Source organism: Borostomias antarcticus (genome assembly GCF_949987555.1).
Source record: "Borostomias antarcticus genome assembly, chromosome: 13".
In the NCBI taxonomy this organism is placed as follows: domain Eukaryota; kingdom Metazoa; phylum Chordata; class Actinopteri; order Stomiiformes; family Stomiidae; genus Borostomias; species Borostomias antarcticus.
In genome coordinates this window covers 6,751,429-6,765,898 of record NC_140246.1, presented here as the reverse complement: position 1 = coordinate 6,765,898, position 14,470 = coordinate 6,751,429, and the positions used below count along the sequence as shown (strand labels likewise).

Below are 14,470 nucleotides of genomic sequence, written 5' to 3'. Positions count from 1 at the left end.
GGGAACAGAGGTGGGATTACTGTGCCTCTTGTGTGAGGGGTCTGTGAACCTTACATAAGCCTCTTGCCAATGGAGATTTGAGCGGTAATGCATTTGCTGTGCAGATCTGTCTCAGAGTTCCTGTGATGGATTCTAATGAAGGTATATTGAGCGTAATGCATATCCAAGCTGCTCTGGCGAAGGGTGTGTGTGTGTGTGTGTGTGTGTGTGTGTGTGTCTGTGTGTATGTGTTTGTGTGTGTGTTTGTTTTGTGTGTGTGTGTGTGTGTGTGTGTCTGTGTGTGTGTGTGTGTGTGTGTTTGTTTTGTGTGTGTGTGTGTGTGTGTGTGTGTGAGAGAGAGAGAGAGAGAGAACACTTTCCTCGTGGAGTTTGCCACCCACAGGCAGATGTTACTCATCAATAATTATCATCCATCAGCCTCACCCCTGAGAGTCATCCCTCTCTCCCCCTCTCTCTCTGACTCCTAGAGTCATCCCACTCTCTCTCTCCTTCTCTTGCTCTCTCTCTGACTACTAGTCATCCCTCTCTCTCGCTCCTTCTCTCACTCTCTCTCTGACTACTAGAGTCATCCCTCTCTCTCCTTCTCTCCCTTTCTCTCTGACTATTAGAATCATCCCTCTCACTCTCTGTCCTTCTCTCCCTCTCTCTCTGACTGCTAGTCATCCCTCTCTCTCTCTCTCTCCATCTCGCCCTCTCTCTGACTACTAGAGTCATCCCTCTCTCTCTCCTTCTCTCCCTCTCTCTGACTATTAGAATCATCCCTCTCTCTCTCCCTCTCTCTGACTACTATAGAGAGACCGGCCAAGGTTCAGGTGTATTTAATATTCTAGTCTCCCACAACCTTATTCTCTATAATCTAGCTTTCACACCTCGCAAGTTCCCACAGATGAACGACAGCGTGAGCATTTGCAGAGGTGAGTGCACAGGGAGAAATGCGGCCGCCCTAATTGAGCGTTTTAGAGGAAACCTGCTATGGTATTTGGTCGGGATCATCCGTCGAAGCGCCTCTTCTCGCCTGGCCGTTTGGAAAAGCGCCAGAGAAAGGCTTGGTCATCGACGTCAGAGTAAAGATACCCGCAGTGGCTGTCTGACGCATGACTGCCCTGATGACAGAAAGTCCCAACAACGGGCCGGATGGCCATTAGGTCTTTGGTCCATGAGCCTTCATTGAAAATGCATTAATCCTTAACTGTTTTCTCTCTCTCTCTCTCTCTCTCTCTCTCTCTCTCTCTCTCTCTCTTTTTCTCACACTGTTTCCTGACAATCTATAATTTTGCTGCCCAATAAGCTGTTTTTGACCGCTTTTTAACCATCATCCAGTAGCTCTTGACAGCGACTCTCTGTAGAAGCGATAACAAGGTCATTACTATGAGGGAACGCGCCAATAAGTGTTCTGTAATCAACAACTTGTGAGAGCGAGGTTTGAAACTGTGAATACGTTATTCTGTAATAGGATTCATTATCGGTCTGGCACAGCTGATCAATAGAGAAAGACCTGTGCAGTTATGATTTCCCGCACATTACAGTACAGAACAATCTAGGCCTTTATATAGCCGTACCTGCGCTTTATATATTTATTTTTTTGCTATGAAAGCCTCTTTGTTTGAGACTTTGTATATAGTTACAGTTTGATGGAGTGTTTTGAAGCTGCCCACATCTGGGTGCCAAATCCTCTCAGACATAGGCTGGTATGGAAAGAGAAGACTTAGTTTTGATGCGTCGGTGTAGAGATTACTGATGTTCTGATGTTCATCCATGATGGACTAGATTCTTCTCTTTCTTTACAGATTATATTCTCTATAATGTAATAATAAAACATTATCATTTGTATGGTGTCTACTGGACACTTGAATGTGTTTGTGTGGTATGGGCACTGACCAAATTGATGTGCTGTATATATCCCCTCTGCTTGGATGAAGCTCATACATTCCAGGAAATTCCAGCAGATTTAATCGACAAAAGGTCAACTGTCAGACTTGAGGTCAGCTCTGTCATACTTGACTTTTACAGGCGCTTGGAAACCTTTTTTTTTTTCTCTCTCTCTCTTTTCTACTGAGCTCTTCTCAGTATACAGCACTCACTATGGTACCGTAGCAACTCATTCAAATTATATATTATAAAACTATGTTTGATATTGAGTGATTATGGAGGGGATTTTTAGGTTTTCCCCCTGGAGTGATGCCGCGTTATTATCTGAGATGGCACTATGGTCAAGGGCATGCTTTTATACCTCACTTTGATATTCTTAGAACAGATGTGTTAAAAACAGCACATGTTGAACATCCGTGTGTTTAGGTAAGGACAATATAGGCCTAACACAACATTTTTAACATATCTATTCTAAGAGTATCTCGGTCTACCGGAAATAACAGTACAGTAACTGCTCAAAAACAAGCTAGTAGACTGTGGCTCTTTACATTCCACTATATAATCTAAATGTCGTTTAAGACAAATTACAGTCATTATCACAGGGTTCTTTGGAAAACGTACTCACATTACCTGCAAGTTCAAGAGATGGAATATGCATTAAACCTTAGGGTACACCATTAGACAGACCAAAATGGCTTCCTTTTAAGCCCCCCCCCCTTCCAAGACAGGACAACACAGGCATGGAGAGAGGATGAGGAGGAGACAGGGAGGGGGTTCCCTACAAGTTCTACATTAGTCTCTCTCTCTCTCTCCATTTCCTCTGAGTGGAAAGATCTCTAGCATCACAACCCTGAGCCCACATGAGAGCGGCGTGTCTGCGCTCTGACATTATTCTACCCTACCTTGTGGGGGAAACCCTGCAATTAGACAGAGCACAGCAATTATCAAACAACATGTGGTAATTTCCTACCGTTTCAGACTGATCGTTAATGAAGAGATTTGTCGATAACCACAGGAGAAGCGTTTAATGAATATTCCGTACGGTTTTGATAATTGTGACTCCTCTCCTTTAGTTCACCCTCCTTTGGCAGATGGTCAGAGGTCAGAGGTAAAGGTGAGCAGCTGCAGACCAGCTGCATTGATGTTTTTTTTTTACCTACCTTAATTAATGATGATGGTGGCTGTGACACTTGCTGCTGGGGATCATACTCTCTCTCTCTTTCTCTCTCTCTCTCTCTCTCTCTCTCTCTCTCTCTCTCTCTCTCGTGTATCTAGAAATATTAGATATTAGCAGCCAGTATAATGGGCATTAAAGGAGTAGTTTGATATTCAGCATCATAATCCCTGTTATAAGGCTATTTACGGTCATACGGTCCATATTCAATATTGTGACAGACTAAGGTATTAGTGCTAAAGCAGTGGGTCTCTATGGGTATATTAAGGCCCATGCTGAAGGACACAATGGATCTCTATGGGCATGTATATGTATGTATATGTATGTATATGTATATCCATTGTGTTCTTAGCTGTGACACGAGCAATGAGCACTAATATCTCAAAAGCACAAAGTCTGTCAAAGTTTTTTATATGCGCCGTTGTATATGATCGTAAATAACTTCATAACAGGGCTTATGATGCTAAATACCAGACTACTCCTTTAAGGCTACTTGTTTCTAACTATTTTTCTATAACAATCATGTTTTCATTTCTTCATTGTTCTGATGGGAGCATCATCCGGAAAATCAACCTTTGAGACGAGTGTGCTCCAACACCTTGTTATTCATCAATCCAATGTCACAGACTTCAGATCCACCATCTTTGTTTCTATCTCTTCAAATTTGCCATGTTGTTTACAGTCTTCATTGTACAACCAGTTGATACGCCTCATCCATTATTAAGCATGTCTATCAGTGAGTCATTCCTGGGGTGCTGTAAATATACCTGCTGTTACAGGTTCTGATGATGACACATCTTGTTAATTGTTCTGCGATTAATGGTTGCTAGGTAATTGCTAATGTGCCCCCTGAAGGAGCTCTCTGCTGGTCATATTACCGCATGCTGATTAAAAGCTTCCAGATCGGCCTCTGAGGGCTGACAATGACATCACCTCAGAGATGATTAAACTGAGAGCCAGAGGGGTCCTCATACAGCTCAACTCCTGTTACAGACTTGTGGCTTTGAGACCTGAGACAAATTCCGGTGACATGTTTTTGTGTCAGTGTTCTTATTTACATAATAACATCTGCCATTGACATTTGTATTGACCTGGGTCAAGTAGCAGAAGCAGACTTTTATCCAAGTAGACCAGGGTGTTTCTCTAATTGGGAGCTGCCATTGAAGGTTTCCACAGCAGGAGGTGGTGGCCATACAGTAATAATGGCTGAGGAAAATAATAACTGCGATCTTTTAACCTCAATAGGCAGCTTCAAAGAACCACAGTTACCAGTCTGAGGGTAGCCATAGAAAGAGCAACCAGATGGAAGGCCTGTTTGAATCGGTGCCCACAGACCAAGGCGCCGGAAGGCTTTTGTAGTGCTATGCGGAGGTGAACAGCAGGTTGTCAGGCTCCCCGGCTCAGCGATCTTGCTGTTGTGCCACTATATAAAGCCAAGGTGTCAAAGATCTATTATGTGCAACGTCACTCTAGGCATCACTCTAAGACTCATGGTCTTCATATAAAATCCACAGTATTACAGGTCGCATTTGTGACCGCCACTGGAGGTTAGGTCCTGAAGTTGGCTTTACTCAAAATGCTCTAGAATTCAAAATATTTATTTAAAATTGTTTTTTTTCTTTCTTGAAGTTGCGAAGTAGCCACTTACAGTATAACAAACAACCATTTTAGGACCACTAAATAGTCATACTTTGTCATCAAAGTTGGCAAGTTTATGCTCATTTTGGGTCAGAGTTTGGGGGCGTGATAGGGGTGGTGTTTAATTAACATCTTCAGTTTCGTTGGCTAACCGTCTAGATTCGGCCGAGCCACCGCCCATAAATAAACCAGCGTGGCTACAGCCTCTTTCTTTGTGGGCACTAGTGTGACCGCAGTACCATAGCGGATGTTTCGATTTCTCCAGTTGCCCTTGCTATTAACAAACTTTGCAATGATGATCGTAGGCATGGGGGCACTGACGATGGGGAAAGAAGTGAACTTTGACATCACATTACAGCGAGCAGCCCCGGACGTGGGGCACACATTGTCTGAGGGGAACAGAGAACGATGTGCGCCCCCCAGCACCACCCCATAACAACCGCACAGGGAACCTGCCGCCACCTACCACCCATGATGCATGTCGTCAGCATGTACAGTTGTTGAATATTTAAGTGGAGTGGGCTTTCCTACTAAATCACTATTCTAGTAGTAGGCTTGTTTATGTACTGTACTGGGAGAAATTAAATTGTGGCGAGCGCCCCCTGGTGGTGGGCTCTGGTGCATGTGCGACAGACAAACGCACGCACGCACTAACGCACAGGGGTCAAATCAATACCCCCTCCTCGATTTCATTTCTTGATGAAGAAGAAGTACATTCATCATACAGCACTACACTCCAACACACGTGTAATGGGAAACACACACACACGTAGGAACCTGGGAAGAGTTTCACAGCTACTGATTGATTGATTGATTTTTATTGATTTTTAAGACAGGGACAAGGTACAGTAGACATTAACCCTATAGAATAGGGAGAGATGCACTGTACAAGGTTATAGCTAAAACAGCTCATTTCCACCCACAGTCCCTGGGCAGTCTCACTGGCATATATGCATCGAGTTTCAAAATGGAATAACACACACTCATCTTCACTCCCATGACATAGAGTAGCCACACTTTGATCAAAAGGGACCCACTTAATTGTGCTGATGGTCCACTGTACAGTATTCCGGTGTGTGCCCGAATAGCTGACCGTACCTTCAGAGAGACGGAACATCGTGTGAATGTGACTGTTTGTGAATGTGAATGTTTCTATCATCGGAAGTTCTCCTTAGCATTTCGTCCTGACTAGACTTAAGAGGGTTATTATTATGTATGGCTTTGAGGGGGTTAATATTATTTATGAATTGATAGGGTTATTATTTATGGCTGTGGCATGTTTGGAGATTGCTGTTTGCTTAGATGTGTGACCAAGGAGAGTTGGAGTCGCATAGCCTCCTGACGTACCAGCTCATTTCTATGGTTTGGCTGTGTGTAGACTCCCAGTGAACACAGACCACCTTCACTTTGAGGTTTGTTTTGAATTCAGAATACAATTTTGCTTCGGATGCACCGTCCAATCCCATCTACAGGCAAGAGTAGCAAAGTGTAGCAGACCCCATAACAAGAGAGATAGAAGGGGAGCCGCTAGCGCGGAAAGGCGTTTGTTCCTAGGCGAGGCTTGTGTCCTCTAAGCTCCAGGCTGTGTTCGGCCACCAAAGCGTTCAGGTGCGGATAACCTGAAGAGCTGTTGTTTCCACCAAGGCTGATCTGGCGTGACAGCCCGACCCGGGGTGGGAACATCCACACACTCTCGCCCCAAACAAGTTCAAATGGTAAATGGACTGCACTTATATAGCGCTTTTCCACCTTAGCGGCACTCAAAGCACATTACAATGGCCTCTCATTCACCCATTCACACAACAATGGCAGTAACTGCCATGCAAGGTGCTAACCTGCTCATTGGGAGCAATTTGGGGTTAAGTGTCTTGCTCACTTTGACATGTGGACAGTCGGAGCTGGGATTCGAACCACTGACCCTTCGATTATTGAACGACCCGCTCTACCAACTGAGCTACAGCCACCCCACGAAGTTGAGAGACGACACCGTGTGGCGTGTGAGGAGACTGAACACACAGTACTTTGGTTATGTTTTTGTTCACGCTCAAAAATCAAATTTCTTCTTCGGATATATTTAGCTGTGTGTGTGTGTGTGCGTTTGTGTGTACTCAAGTACAGTATGCGCGTTCTGTTGTGTTTGACCGTTTGTGAACTCAGAACAGCAGGTCTGTATCAGACAGATGGAGATTACCTTGGGTGCGGACTCACCCAGTGACACTGTCCATGGGGTAAAAATGTTTATGCAGATCCAGCTGTCTCTTCATGGTGTAAGTGTGGTGTGAGGTGTGTGTCTAATCACACACACACACACACACACACATACACACACACATACATGCATACAATTGATACACTATATCGAGCGAGGTTGACATACACATGACACGTCATTCTAGAAAGCCATGGGCATAATGGCTCAGTGGACCGTATGTGTGTGTGTCTTTGTTAGTTTTTACCTGTTATTTGGCCAGTAATGGTATGGTGTGCCAGTAAACTAAGAAATAATTCTAGCTGCTGGATCAGAGCCGTGCAGAGGGAGAGAGGAGGAGACAAATGACAAATACATGAGGGTCTCTGCCTGGACCCTAAATATTTAAAACTTCTTAAATTAAAAAATATTTTTTAAATCATGTCTCTCAAATCCAAACAGTACAATGCCTGAGTACTCATTAGCATGCTTATTCTGCATCACCCGGGGCTTGAACTCATAACCATAGAGACCAAGGGAAGATCATGTTCTTTTTGAGCCAAGTGAGAAGCTGGCAGTTTGGCCTTCGCTTGATCTTTTAATAAAACTTCTTCAGTTCTACAAACGAACGTTCTCAAACAAACTTAAATCCTTCGAGGCATGTGGCAGCCTTCATGTAAGTATGTATGTATCCATCTATCATCTTCATGAGTGACTGGCTGGGGTTTGAAACGTGTTTGTGCGTGGCTGGAAGCTAGCGCACCTAGTATAGCGTTTGTCGGGTTATCACTCCCTCCCTCCCTCCTGACAATGTTGGCCTGCATCTGAAACAGAAGTTGAACCGATTTCAGCAAAATAGCTAACGTTACAGGATTCATTAGTGTAACTGCTTTAGCCACTGACCACTACCATTAATGTTATGGAAGCTGTTGCTAGTTGTTGTGAGCTCATGAGCTAACTGGCTATCCCGCTCTTATTGTGCTGGATTAGAATTGGAAGCATTGGAACTGATGTGTCCAGGCGACAAGACCTTTCTTAATTTATCAGACATTATTTCATGTCATTTCAATTCACAGCTATTTCAGTAGCATGACTAGCTTCTGTCCTACCAGTCCTGAACAGAAACAAGCCAGCCACGCACATAAGCCAGGCTTGACCTGGCCTAGTTTGACTTGTCTTCCTAATTGCAGAGTAAGTGCGGCTGTGCTCAGTCAGTGGCCAATCAATCAATTTGGCCGGATGTAGTCCTAGGCTGGGGTTGGGTGGGGTTGCCAACCACAATCTGATTGGTGGAGCTTGCAATGTTGCACTAAAGGATTGTGGGTAGTGTATTCCATATGAGAGCAATAGTTTGAGGGGGACGGGAAAGGACAGAATTCAAAATACTGTCAAATTGTATTTGAGATACTGTTATGTTATGTTATTTTTATTTATAATGCGCCCCCCAACCAACTGTTACATCAGCCCGGGGTGCAGCCCGGGTACAAAAAGAGACAAACAAAAACAAAGGACTGCAGGGACACAAAATGAAACTACATTTAAGACACAAGACAAGGACATAAATTATAGATCGTCTGTGACAAAGAGGTGAGTTTTAAGCTGTGCTCTAAAAGAGTCCAGGGTGGTGGCGGCCTTAATGTTCAGAGGAAGCTTGTTCCATAGCCCAGGTGCCATCACTGAGAATGCACGGTCTCCCTTTGTGACAAGTTTTGACCGTGGGACCTTCAGGGTCATCTGGTTGTCAGATCTGAGCCGGCGACCAGGCCTGAAGCTGGTAGGTTGGTCCAGGAGATCTTTGATGTAAGCTGGGGCGAGACCATTGAGGGCTTTGAAGACATACGTGAGTATCTTGAATTTCACTCTGCGCTTCACTGGGAGCCAGTGAAGGGAGGAGAGAACAGGAGAAATGTGTTCCCTCATCTTAGTGCCTGTCACCAGCCTGGCAGCGGCATTTTGGACTAGCTGCATGCTGTGGATGGTCTTGTCGGTGACCCCGGCATAGAGGGCATTACAATAGTCCAGTCTGGAGAAGATGAGCATTAGTACGACCCTCCGTAGGTCGCTGGAGGAGAGGAAGGACTTGATTTTGGATACTGTGCGCAGTTGGAAAAAACAGGATTGCACCACAGATCTCACTTGCTTGTCAAACTTGAGGTCTGTGTCAAATATGACCCCAAGGTTTCTGACGTGGGATTTTTCAAGGGTGGACAAACTTCCTAGATTATTTCTGATCTGACTGATCGAGGTGGAGTTGCCGATCAGAAGGATTTCACTCTTGGTGTCATTGAGCTGCAGGAAGTTTTGTGACATCCACTCCTTTATGTCCCGCAAGCAGTCCTTCAGATGGTCCAGCCCAGAGGGATCGTCTGCCCTGAGTGGAAGATACTGTATAATTCTGAAAAATGACACAATCTACCATGTCATTTTTTTCATGAACATTGGAGATTTTGCAGTGAATATTAGATTATATATATAGAATATTAGATTATATTAGATATAGATTTTGCAGAGCATGGCTGGCTTCAGATAACTAAAAATGTTAAGGATAAGGATAAATGTCACAGGTTATTTACACCATAGGAATCCTGGATAAACATTTTAGTAGGCCTACATACTGTGATGGGAATGAGTGTGGGAATCTGGACTGAGCATAGATTCACTGATTGACTGAATTGATTGGACTGAACACAGGTGGGACTGATTAGCAGACAAGACTGGTTAGATGAAGAGATGCAAACAAGATGAACAGTAACAGTACAGTACCTGCTACAAATTAGAAACAGGCTGGCCTGATCTAGCTTGAAGCTATACTAAGGATTTTCTTAACTACTAGAGGGTGACAAACTACTGTAACACATTTTAAAAAGACAACAAAGTAAAACTATACTGGGATACTCCCCTAAGGCCAATTGCTAAGCCAAATGAAACTATGGGGAAGTGTGCATGAGGTAAAAGGGCAGAAGAGGAGACAAATGACAAATACATGAGTCTTGTCAGGACTGCCCGGACCATATTTTAAAACTTTGAAATCATGTCACACAGCACAATGAGTAGGCCTATGTATTCACATTATTATTCTGCAGTACCTTGGGCATGAACTCACAAAGTTACACCAAGGGCAAGTCTAACAAGTTTCCACAGAATGTTAAAGGCACCACAAGGGGTAAAAAACGAAACCAAAGACTAAACAATAAACCAAGGAACACACTCAACAAGTGGAGAACAAAAGTCAAAGCTTACAAACGTACACGATGGCACAGCCACAGAAAACAATGAACAGACAAGAACTGGACTTGGGGTGCTACAGTACATGTAGGCAATATATACACAGACTAACAAGACAGGAAACCAATCAAACAATGAGTGACACAGGTGTCCTATCCAGGGCTGGACTGGGGAAATAATTCAGGCCGGGAAATGTACCCCCAGTCAGGCCACTTTTTAAGCCGGATCTGATCAGTGATCTTGCGACACGCCGATGCTGTGAGATGTAACATTTTCAGTTTCGTTTTGTAAACTTGGAATGAGCGGCTGTCAGAGCAGGGGGCTGCAGGCCAGGCCAGTTAGCACGCCAGTCCACCTGGAAAGCTCCCGGTGCTCCCGATGGCCACCCCGCCCATGGTCCTATCAATCAGAGTCAATTTAGCCATTTGTAGTCCTAGGGACTGCTATTGGGGTAGGGTTGCCAACAACAACGTCTCTGATTGGTAGATACATTTCTGTTGCACTAGAGGATTGTGGGTAGTGTATTTTTTCCTGTAAGACAGCAGTACTTTGAGGGGACAAAATGAGGAGAGACTTCAAAATACTGTCAAAAATTCTGTTTTTCAGATACAATTCCGAACTATGAACTACTAGAAATGGTGCTCAGAGAGCACAGGCCTCCACCCCTGGATGCATTTTGTGGTTCTGTGCACACCAAAATGGAATTTCTACTCACTTGGGCCTGCTTTTTGGTCGTTTTTAGTTTGTTAGTGAACGTACAGCTGATTTGTTATAATTTTGTAAAGTTTTAAACTTTAGACTGTTGCTGTAGCGCCACCATCAGGATTATTGGCCCACAATTCCAGTTGAGGACTTTTGGCATTGGTCTCGACCTATGTGAAAAAGTTTGGTGATTTTTCATGCATGGGAAGTCAGACTTCCTAGGAAGAAGAATATTGGGGAAATACAAGAGGGACCGGCTGCCCGGCCCCTAATTAGATCGATGAAGTTATTAACACATCTGAACATGGTCCAGTAGGTCCAGAAGGCAGTCCTTTCTCTCAAACACCAGCACCATCATTCTAAAAAACATCACTAATGATCCCATCAATAAATCGTTGGAAAGTTTGCATAAAGTTGGATCTAGAAGAAAGTCTGACTCTGTGTATTTGCGTGATATCTCAACATTCTCTCTTCGTATCCTGGCGGATCCAGTCCAAGCTTGTAGCAGAACTGTTGTGCAGCAATTAAAGAGAATAAAGAGACTGCCATCATGCTGCGGTGCCAGCAATTTACAAGATAGCAGGGATTGTGGGTGAGTCAGTAGTTTGAGCCAGTAGTTTGTGAGAGGTAGAGGAGTTTGATGAGGGCACTGTCAGTGTTTTCAGCACGAGATTGCAGAGCACTTTGAGTCTCTGTGTACCTGTAGATTAATGACTATACAAATGATAATGACTAATGGCTAGTTCTTTCACACCACCTTCATTCGGTGTCTCAAAATAAATAATTGCACCTGTGTGTGTACTGAATAGAACTGAACAGAGCACACCATAGTCAAACAGAACAGAATATATTGGGGCGACTGTGGACCAGGAAGTAGAGTGGGTCGTCTATTCCCGGCCCCTCCTTTCTCCACATGTCGAATTGTCCTTTGACAAGACACGGAATCCCAAATTGCTCCCAACGAGCAGTCTTTAACTTCTGTCTTTAACTGCACAAACATATTCAAATTTGATAAAAAATGACAATGTAGGGGCCTTTGAAACAATGTGAACAACAATGCAATGCAGCCAAAAATATAATCCAAAAATTAATTTCACAATACATTTTAATACAACGGTGCGAACCGTACCACGGTGACTTTACCTCCCTACAGTTTATGCAGCCAGGAAGTCACCATCGCTGTCTCCTCCCTCCTCTAGGTGATCTGGTATCACGGGCCATGCACCACCTCCAGCCGCTGCACATCAAGAACCCCAGTAACGGAACCCCGGTTCACCAGAAAAGCAGCTCGGTCCACTGGGAGCCGGAGGCCCTCTACACCCTCTGCTACTTCATGCACTGTCCCCAGATGGAGTGGGAGAACCCCAACGTGGAACCCTCCAAGGTCACCCTGCAGACCGAGAGGTGAGTCAGACTTCTCTCTCTTTCTCTCTCTCTCTCTCTCTCTCTCTCTCACTCTCTCTCCGCCCTCTGTCTCTCTCTCTCTCATCTCTCCCTATCTAGACTCACGAGGGAGTCTCTAAACGCTATGCTCAGAAGAAACTGAAGACATTCATCCAGATTACTTTGCTAAAAGTGGATGGAAACAATTTGAGAGACAGTGAGAGAAAAAACCTATTTTGCAGAACAAATCCGACATCTTTTGGGCAGTCCGTCCTACTGGAGCGGGGAACGCTTTGTTCTCCTCTGCAGTTTGTTTGGAGCACAGTAAGCCAGATATTTCGCCCTATTTGAGATGTAGGGAGTGGTTCTGATTGTTGTCTATTTTCTAGTGAAGTGATTTTTGATGGAGATGTCTCCAGAGTTTCGAAGGCGCAGATCTCAAAAGTCTGGCATCACAAGACTACTCCCTATCTCTCTCGCTCTCTCTTGTGCGCTTTGCTGTTGAAAGACATCATAGATAATGTGGTTCGAATAATATTAACCACCAAGGCCTTCTTCAGAAACGGTCTGTGCTGTGTAGCCTTGCAGGCTGTAACATTGTCAATTTGTGTATTAAAATTCAATTTGAAAAAAAAAGTTAATAAAAAGAAAAAGAAAAGATGGAGAGTAGATGGATAAGCTGTGACACATTTCCCAGGCATTGGTTGACTGATGGACCAATGGGACCTGGCTAGGATGGACAGACAGACGTCTTAGCGCCCTCTCAGGAGAGATAGGAGATAGAAATGTCATTTTGATGACCCTGGGGAGAGTGGCGAGTGTTGGTTAGAATGACGCGTCAGCAAGCTCAAACTGTCCCCACAGAACAGATGCTCTGTCTAGAATGCTGCTTTAAGGCTGAAGCTAACTAGAGAGAGAGAGAGAGAGAGAAAGAGAAAGAAAGAGAGGAGGGGCAAGGAATAAAAGGACAGGACAGTAAAAGATGAGAGAGGAAAGAGACATTTTCAGTCATTGTGTGAAGGTATTTGTCATTTTGGGAAGCTTTACCAGAGCCTTTACAAAATGAAAGATAACAGAAATAGGGCAATGCTTACACCTTAGCAAATCTAAATAAAGTGTTGTGGACATTTTCAAAGGGGCAAAATAAGGTCAGTTTTTGGACTGCAGAGTGTTATATATGCAGGACCTAGAATGTGCCTCAGTAGAAGTTTGACTGTGACCCTGTATTTCTGAATTCTATTGGTTATTCACCAACATATTCTCATCAGGGGATTTCTGTGCTGCCAGTTCTTTTGATGGCTGTTGCTGGGCAGTTGGCCACGGCAAAGGATAACATTAAGCAGCAATGTTTTCCTTCTAGGCTGGGCCTCTCCCTCTCACCCTGTCCCTCCCTCCCTCCCACTCTCTCTCTCTCTCTCTATCTCGCTTTGCCTGTGTGTAATGGGTGGGAAATATGTCTTAGGAGTATAGCACACATCCCGTTTTATCACGCTCTAAGAAAAAGGGAGTGTCAATTTAGTCAGATGGCTTCTCAGAGAGCTGAGAGAGCCCTGCGGTTTTGTTTCTGCTGTTGTTGGAATTCCTGGCCGGCCGTCTGGCAGTAGGTGTGTCTGGGGAGAAGGGTAGTCGATTGCGATGTGAAATTGCCTGGTGCCCTAAAGTAGGCCAGAGAAACGGAGTGCGCTGATGTCCAACTGGTGGAATGGTGCACGTTGTCTTGATTAATAACCAACCTCCCACATAAAAGTTTGCAGGCTGGACTAGTCTCTGGGAAACTATAGCCTGTCTCCTCAGTATGGTGCACTGCAGAAAAGGTTGCTGATATGCTCTCTGTTGATTTTTGGCTCGATGAAACTCAGATTTGCTGTTTGAGACTGACTGCCAGTTAAGAATAGAATAGAATATAAAGTGTATTTTGCCATATAAGTACAGGCACATGTACATTGGATAATGGACCATGGGTTGGGGGGAGGGGGGGGGTCACTAGGGACTAGGAACTACTAGTTTCCCCCTAGGGGGATCATTAGTATCTATCTATCTAACTATCGAACTATCTAACTATCTAACTATCTATCTATCTATCTATTAGGGGTGTAATGATACACTAATCTCACGATACGATACGATACACAATATTGGGTTGACGATAACAATACGATGCGATACACTAAGGGCAGATGTGAAGCGTTGCAGTAGCGCTGCTGTTCACACCAATAGTGCAATTCTCCACATTTATACTCCAATACACTTTGTGAATTTAGAGCTTAACTGTTATAATATCATGGATCGGC

The 14,470-nt window shown here is 44.2% G+C and overlaps 1 protein-coding gene across 2 annotated transcripts in view; it reads left to right on the top strand.

The window, feature by feature from the left end:
- The window catches only part of btbd11a (BTB (POZ) domain containing 11a), a gene marked incomplete at both ends in the record, with an annotated part of 139,897 nt that overhangs the window by 105,139 nt on the left and 20,288 nt on the right, over positions 1-14,470 (top strand). For both annotated transcript variants that reach the window (XM_084447934.1, XM_084447933.1), the window contains one exon: positions 11,996-12,200. In XM_084447934.1, the coding sequence (XP_084304060.1) occupies positions 11,996-12,200 (205 nt within the window). The remainder of the gene's footprint in view (positions 1-11,995; positions 12,201-14,470) is intronic.